Raw genomic sequence first — 16,395 nt, 5'->3', positions numbered from 1 at the left:
TATTTTTTTTATTTTTTTTTTCTTTCCTTACTATTAGCCTAATAAGGCTATCTAGCTATTAACTTTATACATAAAGGCTTAAATAATAAGGCCTCTATAGTAGGCCTATATCTTTAAGGTTAAAATTATATAAAGTTTATCTGCCTTAATAATATAATTACTGCCTTAACTAAGTAGTATTAATACTGCCTATAGGTCTCTTAGTAGCTATATTAGCCTTCTTCCTTTACCCTAACTAAAAGACTAAAATAATATTAAGTTAAGTTTATTATAAAGTATATTTTTTAACCTAACTTTCTTTATTAATTATAGCTATTAATATTAATTATAGCTATTAATATAATACCTATATAAAATAGTCTATAGCTATATAATTAGGCCTACTATATAACTAGCTATAACCTTAATATAGCTATTAGGCCTGCCTTATAAAGAGCTAATAAAAAAGAACTAAAAAAGGTCTATATAATAGTAGCTACTATTAAAAAGAACTTCTTATTAAAGTGCTAATTTAATTTAATTAAAATAGCTATTTTTAATTATAACTTAATTAGATTAATCTATTATATAGGCCCTTTTAGCCTAATTAATTTAATTTAGGTTAATAATAAAGCTATTAAGTCTAAAGGATTTAAAGAGGGTCTTAAAGGAAGGTTATTCCCTTAAATTAGATTAAGCTGCCTTCCTTACTGCCTTTATAGGCCTAAACTTAAATATATATAAAGAGTGGCTTCTTAATATAGCTAAAAAGGTTATTATAGTAAAGAAGGTGCTGCTTTTAATATAAGGATAAAGGTAGGGTAATAGTAGGGTTTAAAGGTTCTATTAAAGTTAGAATATACTAAAGGAATTAGGTTAACTTTTATATAAGTTAGTTAGTAAAAGCTAAATTAATATCTACTAATTAAATATATATACCTAGGTATATAACTAATTAATCTTATATTTAAGAACTGCAGATAAAGTAATATCAGTAAAGAAGCAGTGGTTTAAAGTAAAGTTATATTTTTTATAGTTTTTTATATATTAATAAATTAAAATATTTTATATAATTTTTTTATAGATTTTATTTAACTTATACTTTTATTTACTATTAAAAGAATTTATATTAAAAATTTAGATTTTTTTAAATATTATTTAATAGTATTATTATAATAAAAAGGAAATAGAGGTTAGGAAATTATAGTTACATTTTATATATAGAGACTAGGGCCATGTGGTAGGTGGGTTACTTATATTAGTCTATGCCTTTGGAGAAGATCATACCGTTGCAGATATATCAGATCCAGTTCACTGCCTCTCTATCTGCTATTAACGTTAAGCTCTCCGACGATTGAGCCCACTGCCCGAAGATCTACCGTAGAAACGAAAATTATAATTGTAGATGTCGGAATGCATTGCAGGCTTCAATATCATTTCGAGACCAAATCTTGAGTCTTTGCAATTGGCAATTTAATTTATCTCACAGGGCCTTGCGCCTCTCCTGTTGTCTCTTACCCTTATTACCTTCGCCATAATGCCTCGTCCTCATTTCGTAATTCCCGCCCATCTACCTCCTCTTCACCTTTATCGACACATCCTTCGCGAAGCATCGTATCTCCCTCCAGCAATACGTCCAGAGGTTACGCACCGCGTTCGCGCACGATTTCGAAGCCATCGAAAATATGATCGCCACCAAAACAAACACCGTGCCACTGCGGCCAATTTTCTGCGTAGATTGAGAGCAGCAAACAGTGGCAAGCAAACGCTCATGGAAGACTTGATAATGGATGCCTTTGGTAGAACAGGGGCCCGAAGGCGAAGCCTGCTTTCGCACTTCATACAGCTCGAACCTCCCAGCAACTCGGATGCTTTAGAGGCCTTGATCCAAGGAGTTGAAGCGCACGAAAAGCTTCCAGAAACGGTCGAGCTTAAAGCAACTGAGTTACAAAATGGCTCCTCTTCACCCAAACCAGCCGAAACAGCAATAGGAAGTCAAAACTCTACGAATTTCTCAAAGGACACGAACGAAACACCAGGCAATGGAGAAGAACCAAAAGCGAAAGTAAATTTGGTAAGAAAAGGACCAAAACCTCTTCAGCCAGCTTTCTATGCGAAGTGGGACACCGAGAAGCTCCGAAAGCTCCTCCGCAGTCAGAGGGAGGTACAGCAATCATCGAGGCTATCTTGGCCTCATAGGGACATCAAAAGCCTCCAACCCGATTCAAAAGTCCCTGCTCAAACCATCTGGGGGAAACCACCAACTCCAAACATATATCAAGCCAAGCGAGCAAAATTCTGGAAGCGCATTTCAGACAAAACGATGCCACCAGTTGGAAAAGACGAATGGGATATCTTAGGCCGACTCAGCAGCGGCGCTCAACAGGAAGATCAGTGGAAAGTCCCAGGAAGACGGCCTGTTGCGATGCCCTCACGCGGTGCTACTACAAAGTCTGATGCCTGGGATTGGGAGGGCTATGCTTCTCGGCCGGCCCCTCAGGTTGGGCGTCAGAGTAGGCTTTCCGCCTATGCTTTGGTTGGACGGGATACGGAAAAGCATCCATACCAGCCAAAGTTCAATCATCAGGAGTATTCGCCCAGATGGTATAGGCGTACTTATCAACGAGTCTGGCAGTTCACCCCGAAGATGGATCCAAATTCAAAGCCCGACAGGCTCAAGTTTATATGGGGTGCTTTGACAACCCCCGCGGTCCCCCCTACAAAAGCGCAACTGGCTATCTTCGAGGGCGCCGATAGCAAGGGTAAAAAGCTAGAACCCCTTTCCCGATCTCAACGAGCGCCATACTCACAATCAAGGACTGCGGCCAACCCTCTTGGGACGCAAAAGTCATAGACATCACATCCTCCGTGCTCAGGAACATTGAACTGTTTTGTATTCCATTGGGTCTATCAATCCGTCAAACTGGCCAGCTTGTTCAGGCCCTCGCCATCTACACGCATACCGACCCAATCGTTCATGGCGTATGCACCAATGCTCTCATAGAATTTGATGCTGGGCTCGTTCCACTTGAGGACTACCCAATCAAGTCGAGCGCCATCAATGGCAAGGACTTGCTTAGCCAGAGTGCTCAACAGCTTCTTGCCGTATCCCTTGCCACGTGCCGATTCGCGCACGTATAGGTCCTCTAGGTAGATACCCGCACGCGAGCGCCATGTGCTGTAGTTATAGAAGTACAATGCCATGCCAGCGGCTTCACCTTCGGGGGTAAAGAGGAGAAGGCAGCGAGCAGGCTTCGTTGATGATATAGGTTCGGTGGCTGGGATAATGGAGGCGTCGATATCAGGGGAGTCGGAGGGTGCGAACGCGACTGTGGCCTGGATGCTTTCAACGGTCGCCTTGTTGGCATCAGGCTCCTTCTCGTAATCGGCGAGCTCCTGGATGAGCTGGAGAATTATGGGAGCATCTTCAGAGAGCTTTAAGTTAGCGCCATGACGACTCTCCAGAGGCATTGGATTGGATTGGTTGTTGGAGCTTACCCTCCCTTCGGGCATGTCGAATTGTGGCCATTGTAAACGTATGATAGTTGACAGCTGTACAAATGCTCCAAGATACCCTCTACAGAGAATTATATTTATACTTGAGTAGATCAGAAGAGCTAAAAACTGTAGAAAGTTTGGTTGACTTGGGCGCAGTTGACGCCTTGTTAGTGGGGTTTGGTTTTACGTGAAGGGCGCGTGTAAGGAGGGGCAGTAGTACGGAGGTAGGTCTCAAAAGTCTTTGCTCAAGATAACTGTGGCTAGAGGACCCACTTTTGATAAGATACCTTAGGTACATCTAGCGAAATGATAGTCACTAATTACAATAGAACTACAGCAAGGAGAGCCAGTAATTTATTTACACGGCTCCTCTAAATGCCCTATAATTATAGAGCTACTATAGGGCAGTCTCCCTATATCTCTCTTATCACTTGTACTTCCTTGTACCTGACAGGGATTAGCAATTGTGGCGTAAGTCATTTTAGGCAAAGACTTTTGAGACCGACCTCCGTAGAAGCTGAGCGGAATTGGGTTTAGCGACAGATCCCACTCGTTGGTGTAAGTCAACATTCTATCCACCTGCATCCTTTGTTACCACTCCCGGCTGTAGAGGCAGCAAGTCAATATTGTCGAAGAGTTTTCATCTTGTATTCATGGATGCTCTCAGAAACTACTCCATTGGATTCTAGAGTCGAGGAATTGACATGACCCCGTTGTCTGTGGCCAGCATCCATTCCAATACGATGCACTACGACGAGTTAAAAGCCATACGGCCGAGCCTCCGTGTTTCCTTTAGACACTTTTGACTTTTGCATGAACGGATCGAAATGGAGGATTTTTTTCTTGGGGGCTGAACCATCAGAAACAACTCAGTGTCAAATCTAAGACCGAATCACCAACATAGTAATGGACAAACAGTCTGCTAACTAAGGTAGAAAGCTTTTTTGATTCATTCGTGATTCATCAACATTACGCAAAATGATTGCTTGGGGTATGTATCTAACTTTTGTGAACCAGCCACTGTACAACTCTATCTACAGCAAATATCTGTAGGTGGGCGCATTATCGCCCAGCTCGGCCTTCTCCTCGTTGGTGAGTTCGGTCTGCGGTGGGTTCGCATCTCTCTTCTTGTTCTCGTATAGAATCACTGAAGCGTATGAGAGACACGCAATAATCGACACAATAGTAAAGGCAATGCAGATGGAGTAACCCGGGATGAATTTTGGTGCATCCTTGGCCAAGAAGGCATACACGGCGATGATACCACCAATGTTTCCGAAGCCAACTTGCCATGCGCTGCCGATGCTTCGTCTCTTGTGGCCTCCGAGATTCATGTTGAACCAGCAAACAATGATGGGCATGGCGGTGTATGCCCCCATGGTGACGAGAAATAGAGCGCCATACTGGACAGAGTGGTTGTCGTGCACGGCTAGAAGAATTGCGAACCCGGTGATGGCGACGAGGATAGCAAAAATGGCGAAGGAGGCTCGGTGTCGAAGCTTGTCTGACGCAAATGCGATAGCAAGCGAGAAACCAAAAGCAGCAGCCCACGGAGGAACGCTGTAGAGCTGCGTCTGAATGGGACTGTATCCGTATGTCTTGATGATGCCAGGTGCAAAGTAGGCATAGCCATATGCGGGCACAATGAGACCGAAGTACATGAAGCCGCCAATGATGATCTTGTAGTCCTTGAGCACGTTGAGCGCATCGGCAAAGGTCGTCTTGCGCTCAGCGCCGGCGTGGCCCTGGTCGATGCGCAGCCTTGCTGTGACGTAGTGCTTCTCTTCGCTGGTGAGCCACTTGGCCTGCTCAGGGAAATCGGGGAGCAGGAAGTAGAAGAAGAAGCTGACTAGAACAGTAAGACCACCCTCGAGGATGAAGATCCAGCGCCAACCGGCGTAGCCTCGCATACCGCTCATCTTGCCGATGGCTGCAGCGAGGAGACCGCCGAATGCGCCGGCGAGAGTGGTGCTGTTGAAGAAGAAAGAGTAGCGGCGCTGGGCTTCGTGTCGGCGATACCACATGCCGATCAAGTAGAAAGCTGCGCTTAGTGTAAGTCATACGTCCTCTGCCATGCGCCAGATCAAAGATCAACTTACCACCAGGGAACATGCCCGTCTCGAAAAGACCCAGGAAGAAACGAGTCGCAATAAGACCGCTGTAGTTCTGAACCAGACCCTGGAGGAGGGTAGTAAGGCCGAAGAAGAACATGTTCAGGCTGAGCCAGACATGGGGCTTGAAGCGCTTGAGAAGAATGTTTGATGGGATCTCAAACAGGACGTATGGCACGAAGAAGACGACGAGGGCGGTATTGTATTCTGTCTTTTCGAGACCGAGTTCTTCGGACAGGCCAAAAACGTCGGCATTGGCGATGTTTACACGATCTGTAAGTCATGGTGTTAGTCGATTATTTATGCGACGCGACACGGTATGAGGATACGGACCCAGGAAAGCAAGCAGATACATGATACACAAGAAAGGGATGACATGGAGATCAATCTTGGTCATGAGCTTGGTATCAGTGGTACTCGAGGGGCAAACCACCGTTGCGTCGTCTGTGTGAACGGCATCGCGGAGGTGGGAACGCTCAGGGTCGAGGGAAACGGGTGACTCGTTGCCTTCTTCTTTTTCTGTGTGGTTGAGAGCCATTGCCGCTAAACAACAACAATTGCTTCTAGCAAAAGTGTAGTTACTGAGTCTGTCTGTAGACAAAGCAGAGGAGAGAGAGAGAAAGTTAGAGTGCTCTGCAGATCCTCAAACGTGGAAATGAGTTGCGGGCCGCCACTTATAAAGAAACTTGAATGTCTCGGAGCAAGTCCGCCTTTTTAAAACCCTGGGTAACACGACGAGTCACACCCTCTTCTCTCAACAAGCTGCTATCCCTACTAACTACTACTGTAAGGCAAAATAGTATCACCATACCCTAACCAGTCAAAGATGATCAAATTGTCAATCCTACCTAAAGTGAGTGGATCGTTGCATTGCAACGAGAAAGACCCAGCCGAGGTCGGGGTAATGAATTACATGGGGGACGATGGCTATCACGACGCTTAAGCAGAGCAGATCCACAGACTCCATGCGGATGGGGGTTAGATCACCCCGCAGGGAAACATGGAGTTCGCCGGGGCCGGGCCATTCAGCAGGCTCTTGATTTACGGCCGAGTTGCGGAGCGAAGAGTCTAATGGATTGTTTGTTAATCCCGACTGTGGAGGAGCAATTTGGACCGATGTCGCTTCTTCATTCCAATATCGGAGATAATCTGTCTCTCTCGCTTGACAAATGTGCGTACGTTATCAATTGCTTTCATCTGGATATCCGTGATTCATACAAGACGAAGAATGCTCGGGCTTTGATCTGAAGTTGGAAAACCTTGGCTCTGATACGCCACAGCCGAGGAGCCGTGCTTGATGGTGGCGGCTCTGCAGTCTTGGTTGGAGAACAGGGGGCCTAGAAAACTCAATGACGATAGTTGGGGTTAGTCCATAGGTGTGCTGGAAAGTTACATAGAGCAACATCCAGCACCTCTCACCAAACTCTGTGAGAATAATCAGTCGAGTCTTCGCTTTTCGGCACGGGCGAGTCTTTCGCGTTCATCTCCAAAAGTGCTTTCATTACCAAGAAGATCTGATGAATGTTCACGATGCAGATAGAGTACTGTTGCAATGCAGGACAAAAGGACCAACAGCAAGTCACAATATGCAACTTTGTTTTGTAAAATCTCATTTTGGTGGATGACCTGAGACAGAACCCAAACACCAACTGAAGACAAAACTGGTATCGTGAGTCTGGTACATAATGACATCTACTACATGTATGTGATTCCCTCTACGGTACCAGTGCCCACATATCCCCGAAAGCTCAGGCCAACGGCTCTCTACTGGGGCCTGGGGTAAGTACTGGCCGTTCAGTATCGTGAGGCTTCCATTGTGGGTTTTCAGAACGGCCACCGTCTCGAGGTGGCGTTGAAAGCCTAACGGTCACCGTTTGACTCCCCAAGAAAGGATCTCACGATCAAGTGTCGGCCACCTCAATGTCGCGTCTATCCTTGTATCGTGGGGCGTGTACACACCTCTCAAGTGGAGTGTGGCACGTTTATCAAGATCGTGTATGCTCCTCTGGGTCATCATGTGACTCATTAATTACTAAAGTTTCATTTTGGTCAATCGTTTGACATTGCTGGCCTCCGCATGACGAGAAGTTGTTCTTCCCTTGCAATGATTCACTACATATAAAATGATCACAGAAGCATGCAAAGCCTGTTATCAAATCCATATCAAGTAAAGACTCGAATTGTGTTCAATCTATTTTATTTGAAACGTCTAAAAACGCAATGGAGAACCATGCAAATTGCCAAATGTCATCTATATCCAAATAATAACACCACCATAGCGATGGATAGTTTTCTTCCTTTCAATAGATCTACTCGTGCAGCCGCAAAAACACAAACACAACCACAAATCCAGACCTGAGATATGATAGTATGGCAATCGCTTTTAGGAAGTAGTTGATGTTGCAAGGTTCTCGACCTTGGCAGTGAGAGCCTCAATCGTTCCGTTGGGTTTGCCGGATTCCTCGCTTGACTTACTCTCACTTTCCTTAGAAGGCGCCAGAGATGGCACTTGAGGCACCTTGAACAGATAATCACTGGGGATGAGCTTGGCTCTAGCAGCTGGGTTGATGGTTAAGCCGAAACCGGGCTTGTCCAGGTCAGCGGTGGTAAGGAAGCCCTTCGTGGGGATGGGCTCGTCGGTAAAGAGGTCTCCAAAAACAGGCAACACGCTGCGGCCGTCGGGAGAGTTGGCCAAATACTCCTGAAAGGGGGTGTTGGGCTGGGAGATCTGGAAGTGGTAGCTGTAAGGTCCGCTCGCGTGGGGAACAACCGGAATATCGTAGGCGGCAGCCAAAGCAGCGACCTTCAGAAGTTCAGTTAGACCGCCAAGCCACATAACATCAGGCTGAATGATATCGAGATTGCGGCCCTCAACGAGTTTGCGGAAACCATATCGTGAGTACTCGTGCTCACCAGTTGTGAACTTGACAGTCGGATGGGCCCGCTTGATGAGTGCAAAGCCATCGGTGTCATCAGGGGACAGGCATTCCTCCCACCAGTTGATGTTGAGATCGAGACAAGCCTTCACAAGCTCGATTGTGTACGTGACGTTAAGACTCATGTAACAGTCGACCATGATGGGGAAATCGGGGCCAACAGCTTCACGGTGCTTTCGCAAGAACTCGACGTTCTTCCGCAGACCCTCATGGCCATCGTCAGGGCAGAAAGGCAGAGGAACCTTGGCTCCCCAGAAACCCATGGACTTGGCAGCTGTAGGCTCAGGGCCAGTGCAGTAGAAGTCGAGGCGCTCCTTGGTAGCACCACCAATGAGACGGTACACGGGTTCATTGCGCACCTTTCCAATCAAATCCCACAGGGCGAGATCGATAACTGAGATGATGGCAATAGGGAGACCCTTACGACCATAGAACATGGAGGCTCGGTACATCTGCTCGAAAAGAAGGTTGGTGTTGCGGGGGTCGGCACCGATGAGGAAACGCTCGAAGTGCTCGTGAACAAGCCAGCAGGCGGGGGGGCCTATTAACAAATATTAGACACCCTGAAGGGCCTCGAGTCACTGTGTCATTGGCTTGACACAGGGTTCAACTCACCTCCAAAACCAGTTGCGAAACCAACTGTGCCGTCTGTAGCTTCAATCTCGACAAGGAATGACCCGAGAACGTTGATGCCCCAGCTAGTACGTGACTTTTTGTACTTCTCCCATTTTGAAGCTGGTGTTGAGATATCGCTGTCGATGAGCCTATAAATAGATTGTGAGTGATGCGATCAAAGCCAGGTATGCAGAGGCAGGGCGAGCGAGCGTACCAGTGGCCACCCTTGACATTATGATAATCACCACCTGTTTCGCAGTTCGTTAACACAGCTCAAATTCTTTCCCCGCCAGTTCTTCTTCACTGTGCGGGAGGTGAGACGGCATACCTGATCCAACACCACCGATGATGAATGACCTTACAGCCTTGATCTTGGGGAAGTCCTTAACAGACGTCATTGTGTACAATCCAAGAGAAGTCAAGAGAGTGAAATGAATTGTGATATGCGTAGAGTTACTCCTCAGAAGATGCGCAGGAACTCTGACCAAGGCGTTGAATGAAGAAGAAAACAGGATGGCTACGAGCTGGGGATGGGCTTATTTACAAAGGATGCACTTGTGGCACTACAAAGTGGGCTTAAAAACACAATTGTAACCGATCGCGGATCATGGAACACAGGAGCCAATGGCTTTAGTCGTGAAGCTCATGACTGACTGGCCAGTAAGTCTTGTGATAGCACTCCGAGGGCAGAAGCCGGCAAAACGTGCGCCGGAATTCCCTCTGGCAAAGCAGATATCGGGTTAAGATGCACCGAAGTTGGTGTTGATGATGACACCTTCCCCAATTACAGGGTCATCTCCATATTTTCTCGGTCGTCGTCGGGGTTCCACAAAGACTTGAGGCAACCTTAGGCCATGATCATGCAGCCCAGAGGTGACTCGATAGGTCCCCAACATTTACCCTAGGTAGGTTCATTTTCTGGGACAGTTGGAAGTTGTGAGCTTTTTTTTTCCCCCTTCTTCTTGTCTTTTCTTTTCTTTTGAGTGGGGGTTTGCCTTTGAGCACTAGGGTTGTTAACACTATTACTACCTGTAGTCATACCTGAAGTCTATGTCAGCTGTTGGTACTGTAGACCTAAGCTCGCATCCAGTGGAGGCTCTTGAAAGCCGAGCCCGGTCTTTGCGGGGTGACCAGGTAGGGAAGGCATAAGAAGTCGGCAACTGTACGGAGTACAGCAGACATAATTAAGTTAGCGGGTAGGGTAAAAAGAAAAACCAGTCGTGGCTCGAAAGCGATCAACATTAGGTATATTTATAAAGGTATACTTATGGACGGAGACATTGACACTTCCGTCCGACAGCTTAAGATATTCCCTGCCACTTGTGCTCTGATGGACGCCAGCTCTATCAAGGTCATTGAGCCTGATATAAGTTGACGAGCTCAAAAACAGTGACCGCTTCTGAGGCTGAACAGAACAATCCTGCACTGACATGGGTGAACTTGCAAAGCATGTGCTACATCCGGTCTGGGGCAATGTAATCGGCAGATGATCCACTTGTATACCTCATTCCACAAATCAGATTATACCGCTTCTTTGATTTCCCCGCCTCAACCCCTTGAGGAAAGAGCTTGTAAGACTAAGGTAAGTAGGTTTGGGCAGGTACGCGTGCGGTGCGAGATCAGCTCCTTCTCTCCGCATTACTTGAAAGTTTATGCCCATCCTACCTACTAGGTATCTAGACTACCTAAGTTGCCTAAGTTGGATATCCTGTTGCATGTGCAAGCAAACTGTGTCTCTCCTTTCCCTCACCATCTTTGATCTCCGGTTCATTATCAAAAATCAATCGATATCCTAAACAGTCTCTCATATCTGTATTGCAACTCCTGATAATTTATCTATTCTGCGGCTCTGGCCAACGGAAGTACACCGACGAAACCGAGTTCTGGCAGTTTGTTTAGCCCCAGAGTCCACCTCGGCCCACCTCAAATTGGTCCGGTCATCACGGCGCCACTTCCCATCCGTCCGAGGCACAAAGCCAGCAGAAAGCGAGGAGGAAAGCGAGAAAAACAGGTGATAGGCAAAGGGGAACAGGGCTGCTCATAAATAATACGTATTAACAGCGAGCATTCGTGCTTTTCGGTAATTCGCGGTATTGGTCAAAGTCTTTTGCATTACCCCGACAATAACTCCCCAGCTGCGGCCCGGGTCCTACACCCATTCTCTTAGTACTTAGTACGGGGGCAGGCCTATTTATCCTCGGGCGATCATTCTCCTGATCCCGCTGCCCATTATCCCGGATCGCGAGGTCCCCTTTGCAACGAACGCGGACTCATCGTTCGTGCGCATACTTGCTATCCCTCATCTCGTGACATGCTTGCTTTGCCTGAGCTTACCCCTGTTGTTCGGCCTCACTATTATCGACTCTCAGACGACCGCTGGTGAGCTCGTTCTTGCATCGTACCGACACACGGCCAGCGGCAAGGGCTCTGGGGAAAAGGGAACCCAAAGCCCAACATCTTACTTACTCTCAGCCATGCAGAACGGGGCCAGCAAAATGTCGGGCGAGGGCTCGGTTGGAAATCGCCCGCCCTCTACAGAAGCAGACAGTGATGAAGCCAACCAATTCCCTAGCGAGGATGAGGACCACGGCGACCACGAAACACTCTGTCGTAATGGGAAGAGAAAGCGTCCTGTCTCGGTTTCGTAAGTGCAGCTTTCTACTTGTCTCCGTTCGCCTCCTCTACATACTTTGTCAATCGTACCTTGCCTTGCACGCTCGTTGAGTCCATGTCTTGATAAGATTTCCTTTTGTCCTCTTGATAAGTCCATGATTTGATAATCATGTTGGAGTCTTATCTACATTTCTTGTACTCTCTTATCAACACCATGCCACCATCTGAGGCCACTTCATCGCCTCATACTTCATGCTCCCCGCCCTCACAAAATCTCAACTACTATACCACGTTACAAATACAATCCACATTGTCCTCAAATCTACAGGTTGTCGCCGACACCGAGACTAACAATATTGTGCCCAGATGTGAGCTATGTAAGCAAAGAAAGGTATGCCCTCCGTGACACGATCTTGTCTCCTGGTGTTTTGCTTATGCCAACCAATACTGATTCTTCTCACTGGGCAGGTTAAGTGTGATCGTGGGCAACCATCTTGCGGCTGGTGTAGCCGCAATGGCGCTATATGCGAATACAAAGAACGCAAGAAGCCTGGTTTAAGAGCGGGCTATGGTCGCGAGCTTGAGCAGCGCCTCGACAAGCTTGAGGAGATATTGCGCTCCCATGCTGAGATTCTCCATGGTAACTTGGCATCAAACACACATCCCGTCTTAGCTGCCAGTATTCGGCACAGTAACCCAAGTCTTCCGAGCGACCAAGGAACTCCACGGGATACTCACCCAAATCTCCTCCGACCCTCAGAACCAGTCCGCACACCTCAAACCGATCCTGTCATGTTTGGTCAGAAGGCACCCAGCTCCAACTTTGCCCCGAGCACACAGAGTCTCGATTTCAACGTTGCTCATACACCTAGAATGAACGATGGTTATCAGAGTCAGAACCAGGCGTCGATGCCAGGTGTGGCAGCATCCTCCCAGTTATCGCCCATGCAACATGCTGCTGTTACTCAAGACTATTACACGTCTGTGCAACCCAACATTCATTCACCCACGGCCCCACTATCATCGGCTCCAGGCACATCGACCCCAGATCGAGACATGCCGCCTTACGACCTTCTCTATGCACTTGTTGATCTCTACTTCAAACATATCAATACTTGGTGCCCCATTTTGCACCGTAAAACAACTCTAGATAGCCTTTTTGGACCATCTGCCCTCGATGAAACGGATCGAGTTCTACTCCACGCCATAGTTGCAACCACAATGCGCTACTCGACGGATGCTAGGCTAACAGAGGAGCGGCGAGAGCACTATCACCGAGTTTCCAAAGAACGCGTTCTACTTTATGGCATGGAAAACTCCTCGGTCAAGGCGTTGCAAGCTCTCGTTATCCTGGCGCTTGATCTTTGTGGGAGCAGTAACGGTCCACCAGGGTGGAATATCATGGCTTTGATCACTCGTTCTGTAGTGCAGCTTGGTCTCGCTGTTGAAATCACCTCATCGACTGTGTCACCTCATTACCTTTCCATATATACACTTCGAGCCATGACGCTCTCAGAACCCAAGGATTTTATCGAGGAAGAGGCGAGACGGCGTCTATTTTGGATGATATATCTTCTGGACAGATATGCGACTCTTGCAACTGCTTTTGAATTTGCTCTGGACGACAAGGAGATTGACAGGACATTACCGTGCCGCGATGACTTGTGGATCAAGAATCAAAAGGTCGATACCCGATGGTTCAGCACTGACCTACATTCTGGTTCACCCGGTCATGATATTGATCAGCCAGAGAACCTGGGTGCATTCGCCTACTACATCGAAATCCTCGGTATTCTATCCAAGATACACAAGTTTCTTAAACAGCCAGTCGACATTAGTGCCTTGAGCGATGTGGAACAATGGCAGATGCGGTACAAGGAACTTGACAACATGCTGACATCCTGGAAGTTCAGTCTTCCCGGTGAATTTGGGAACATGGCAAAATTGTTCCATCCAGGGAGTAAGAGCATCAACTGCGCTTGGGTTATGCTTCATGCCACCTACCATACGGCCGTTATTCGCCTTCACTCGTCAGCTGCCTATCCTACAACGAGGTCACCCATATTCACTCCATCATATAGCGCATCACAGCGATGCCATGGTGCAGTTGAAAATGTGGCTGCCCTCGGAGAATTTGTTGTGAATAATGGGATGCTAGCAAAGCTGGGTCCACCATTTGCTTTTACTCTCTGGGTTTCGGCTCGTCTGCTCCTTGTTCATGGCTCAACAGTTGAACATAAACTTTCACCGCAACTTCCGTTCTTCGTCGATAGTCTCCGTGAAATGGGTCATTACTGGCCTGTTGCGGCACGGTATTCCCAGTTGCTGCAAAGAGTCTTGGATGAGCATTACGATAGCGAGAGACAAGGTGACGGGATTACGCCCAGTTCAGTCAAAATCCTTTCTGATATGCGACGCACAGCATTTGACTTGGATTTCCTAATCTCGCGGCAGCCCAGGCAGCCTAGTGCTCTGAGTAGGTTACCCAGCGTCACACCCGCGAGGACACCGGCTCCCAACGAGCTTGAGTATCTTGACGTATTCGACTTTTTCAATGTGCCTCGACTCCCGTTTGGGGGTGAACATATTTCTGGCGTCAATGGAACACCGGCGCCGCCAGGAGCCGAGATGAGCGCGTCCAACGACAACGGAACGGGCTTGGGGGCGTCAAATGAATTTAATATAACCAACTTCATGGTCGACGCCAACAGTGACTGGCTGTTCAAGCAAGAGGGAGGGCCCAAGTATATGGCAGCTACATAAAGCGCCGATTCAGCACAAGCTTCTTGTTGCTCATCAGTGTTGAAAATCATTTTGAGTTCTGGGCGGTTTGTTAGTATCAGGATACCCCTTATTTCGGACATTGGCGGGCTTCAAGTTGATAGCACGACAAGATGCCCTATGGTTTATACCGTTGGAAACTTGTACATAAATTTGGAAATGAAAATATGGTGGACAACGGTTGGAGCTAATAACGTCTAAAAGACAAGTACTTAGGATTACGACTCACGGGTTATGACAAGAATAAAGAACACTGAAAAGCGATGGGACGTTCATCATTTCATATCAAGGATCTGGAATATATCGTGATGTTTGTGATGAGATGTAATCTTTACGGACTTGCCGAGGTGCATCAGTTCTCGACTGCGGTCTGATAGGTATTCCCGGTGCAGTACATGACCCAACCATCAAGATTCATCTTCTTGATAACAGTGCTGAAACCTTCTGTACCCTTTGCCTTGCCCTTCTTCGAGCAAATGGCTTTGCGATCGGACTCCTTGACCTTGGGCGCACCTTTGGGATATTCAATATTGAAAACAGGCTTCTTGGCCTTGATGAACTTCGCAAATGTCTCACACTCAGAGTACTCGACGCATTGCTCATTGACTGAGAACTGGACGTAGGGGAGAACAGAGGAGATAATATCGCCGGCGTTCTTGAGACCAGTTGACATGTTGTACTTTGCAGCCTCTGCAGCGAGGAACTTGATGTAGTCGATAGAGTCTTTCTTGGTCAGCTTGAGGCCATTGTCATTTTGCTACGGCTCGTGTTAGTACTTTACGGACCGAAAGAATAAGTGATACTACTCACATAACCATCGACGTTGTCGGGGTCAATGGCGTCGCAACCCTTCTGAGCAGCAAGCTTGATGCGCTTCTTCATGATGTTGCGAACGTTGGTGCTTCTCAGATTGAGCCATTTCTCATCAGGCCAGCCGTCAAGAGTCTTGCCAAGATCGGCCTTGTTGAACTGGTTCTTGTCATCGCGCCAATCCTCCCATGATCCGGCGCTGAAGTAACATATGACCTTTTTGCCAGCTTTATGCAGGGCTGCAAAGGTCTCGGCGTCGTTATCATAGAGGTCCAGGTCATAAATGCCAACGTTGGGCTTGAGGTCCTTGGCGGAGCCGTCCTTGTTGAGCTTGATAGGCTTGAGGAGAACAATCTGCCATTGTGCTCCAACTTTGGGTTGCCAAAGACTGCTACGAGCTTTGAGATAGGGTTCTGTTGAATCGTCGGTCTCTGAGTTTGCAGTATCGTCGCTGTTGCTTCCTCCCTTTCCTCGAGTGAGGCCAACACCAAGTCCGACAGCCAGAGCGATGATGACTGAAAGTGTCACGCCAAAGGCAGTGAGCTTCTTCCAGAGTGGCCAGGATCGCTTTGCCTTTGCCACATGCGGCTTCTCTGAGGTCGCAGCCTCTGCTGCATTTGTGGCCATGACTGTGATTGCAATGTGAGTGCACGAGGGCAGATGTGTTCTATCAACTGGCGACGCCTGGCTCCAGCGAGGTTTTAAGGTAGGGGGGAATAAGCAAACATTCAACTTTACATGCCAGGCACCTGGGCTCTAAGCCTCATCCGGTCCATGAGCAGTCCAAGAGGGTTTCAAGAGTCAGGGCGGAGCAGAAATATTGCATGGATAAGATGGTCTCCTGTCAGCACCAAGCCATTAGCTTGAGGTCTAGAACTAGCTGAGGACCCAGTGCGAGGTGCATGGATTCCATGCCGTTGCCAGTTACAGGGCTTCGGGAGCACCCGAACGAGACAGAATTTGAGTTAAGTTGGCGATCTGCATTTGTTTTCTGCTGTTCATGTAACACGCAGATCACCGCATTTGAAACACTCATTCCATCTCGTCTCTCC

At 47.3% G+C, this 16,395-nt stretch overlaps 6 protein-coding genes across 6 annotated transcripts; 2 read left to right on the top strand and 4 right to left on the bottom strand.

Moving 5' to 3' along the window:
* Window positions 1-1,516: 1,516 nt before the first annotated feature.
* On the top strand, window positions 1,517-2,833 carry FMAN_12588 (uncharacterized protein; the record flags this gene model as incomplete). The annotated part of the gene is made up of 1 exon (XM_041831419.1): window positions 1,517-2,833. The coding sequence occupies one exon, from the start codon at window positions 1,517-1,519 to the stop codon at window positions 2,831-2,833; it is 1,317 nt and encodes a 438-aa protein (XP_041681984.1).
* Window positions 2,834-2,889: 56 nt separating this feature from the next.
* On the bottom strand, window positions 2,890-3,450 carry FMAN_12589 (uncharacterized protein; the record flags this gene model as incomplete). The annotated part of the gene is made up of 1 exon (XM_041831418.1): window positions 2,890-3,450. The coding sequence occupies one exon, from the start codon at window positions 3,448-3,450 to the stop codon at window positions 2,890-2,892; it is 561 nt and encodes a 186-aa protein (XP_041681983.1).
* A 1,061-nt stretch (window positions 3,451-4,511) lies between these two features.
* FMAN_12590 (uncharacterized protein) lies at window positions 4,512-6,126 on the bottom strand (the record flags this gene model as incomplete). Its single annotated transcript, XM_041831417.1, has 3 exons — window positions 4,512-5,518; window positions 5,577-5,861; window positions 5,922-6,126. The coding sequence occupies 3 exons, from the start codon at window positions 6,124-6,126 to the stop codon at window positions 4,512-4,514; spliced, it is 1,497 nt and encodes a 498-aa protein (XP_041681982.1).
* A 1,845-nt stretch (window positions 6,127-7,971) lies between these two features.
* On the bottom strand, window positions 7,972-9,537 carry FMAN_07753 (putative starvation sensing protein rspA; the record flags this gene model as incomplete). Its single annotated transcript, XM_041831416.1, has 4 exons — window positions 7,972-9,065; window positions 9,140-9,288; window positions 9,354-9,387; window positions 9,468-9,537. The coding sequence occupies 4 exons, from the start codon at window positions 9,535-9,537 to the stop codon at window positions 7,972-7,974; spliced, it is 1,347 nt and encodes a 448-aa protein (XP_041681981.1).
* Window positions 9,538-11,966: 2,429 nt separating this feature from the next.
* FMAN_07752 (uncharacterized protein) lies at window positions 11,967-14,515 on the top strand (the record flags this gene model as incomplete). Its single annotated transcript, XM_041831415.1, has 2 exons — window positions 11,967-12,143; window positions 12,221-14,515. 2 exons carry the CDS (start codon window positions 11,967-11,969, stop codon window positions 14,513-14,515), a joined length of 2,472 nt encoding a protein of 823 aa, XP_041681980.1.
* A 370-nt stretch (window positions 14,516-14,885) lies between these two features.
* Window positions 14,886-15,970, bottom strand: FMAN_07751 (related to endo alpha-1,4 polygalactosaminidase precursor; the record flags this gene model as incomplete). The annotated part of the gene is made up of 2 exons (XM_041831414.1): window positions 14,886-15,290; window positions 15,344-15,970. The coding sequence occupies 2 exons, from the start codon at window positions 15,968-15,970 to the stop codon at window positions 14,886-14,888; spliced, it is 1,032 nt and encodes a 343-aa protein (XP_041681979.1).
* Window positions 15,971-16,395: the final 425 nt, after the last annotated feature.

The sequence above is a fragment of the Fusarium mangiferae genome, assembly GCF_900044065.1.
Source record: "Fusarium mangiferae strain MRC7560 genome assembly, contig: FMAN_scaffold005, whole genome shotgun sequence".
In the NCBI taxonomy this organism is placed as follows: Eukaryota; Fungi; Ascomycota; class Sordariomycetes; order Hypocreales; family Nectriaceae; genus Fusarium; species Fusarium mangiferae.
Note: the sequence above shows the minus strand (reverse complement) of the source record. Positions and strands in the feature narration are given on the sequence as shown.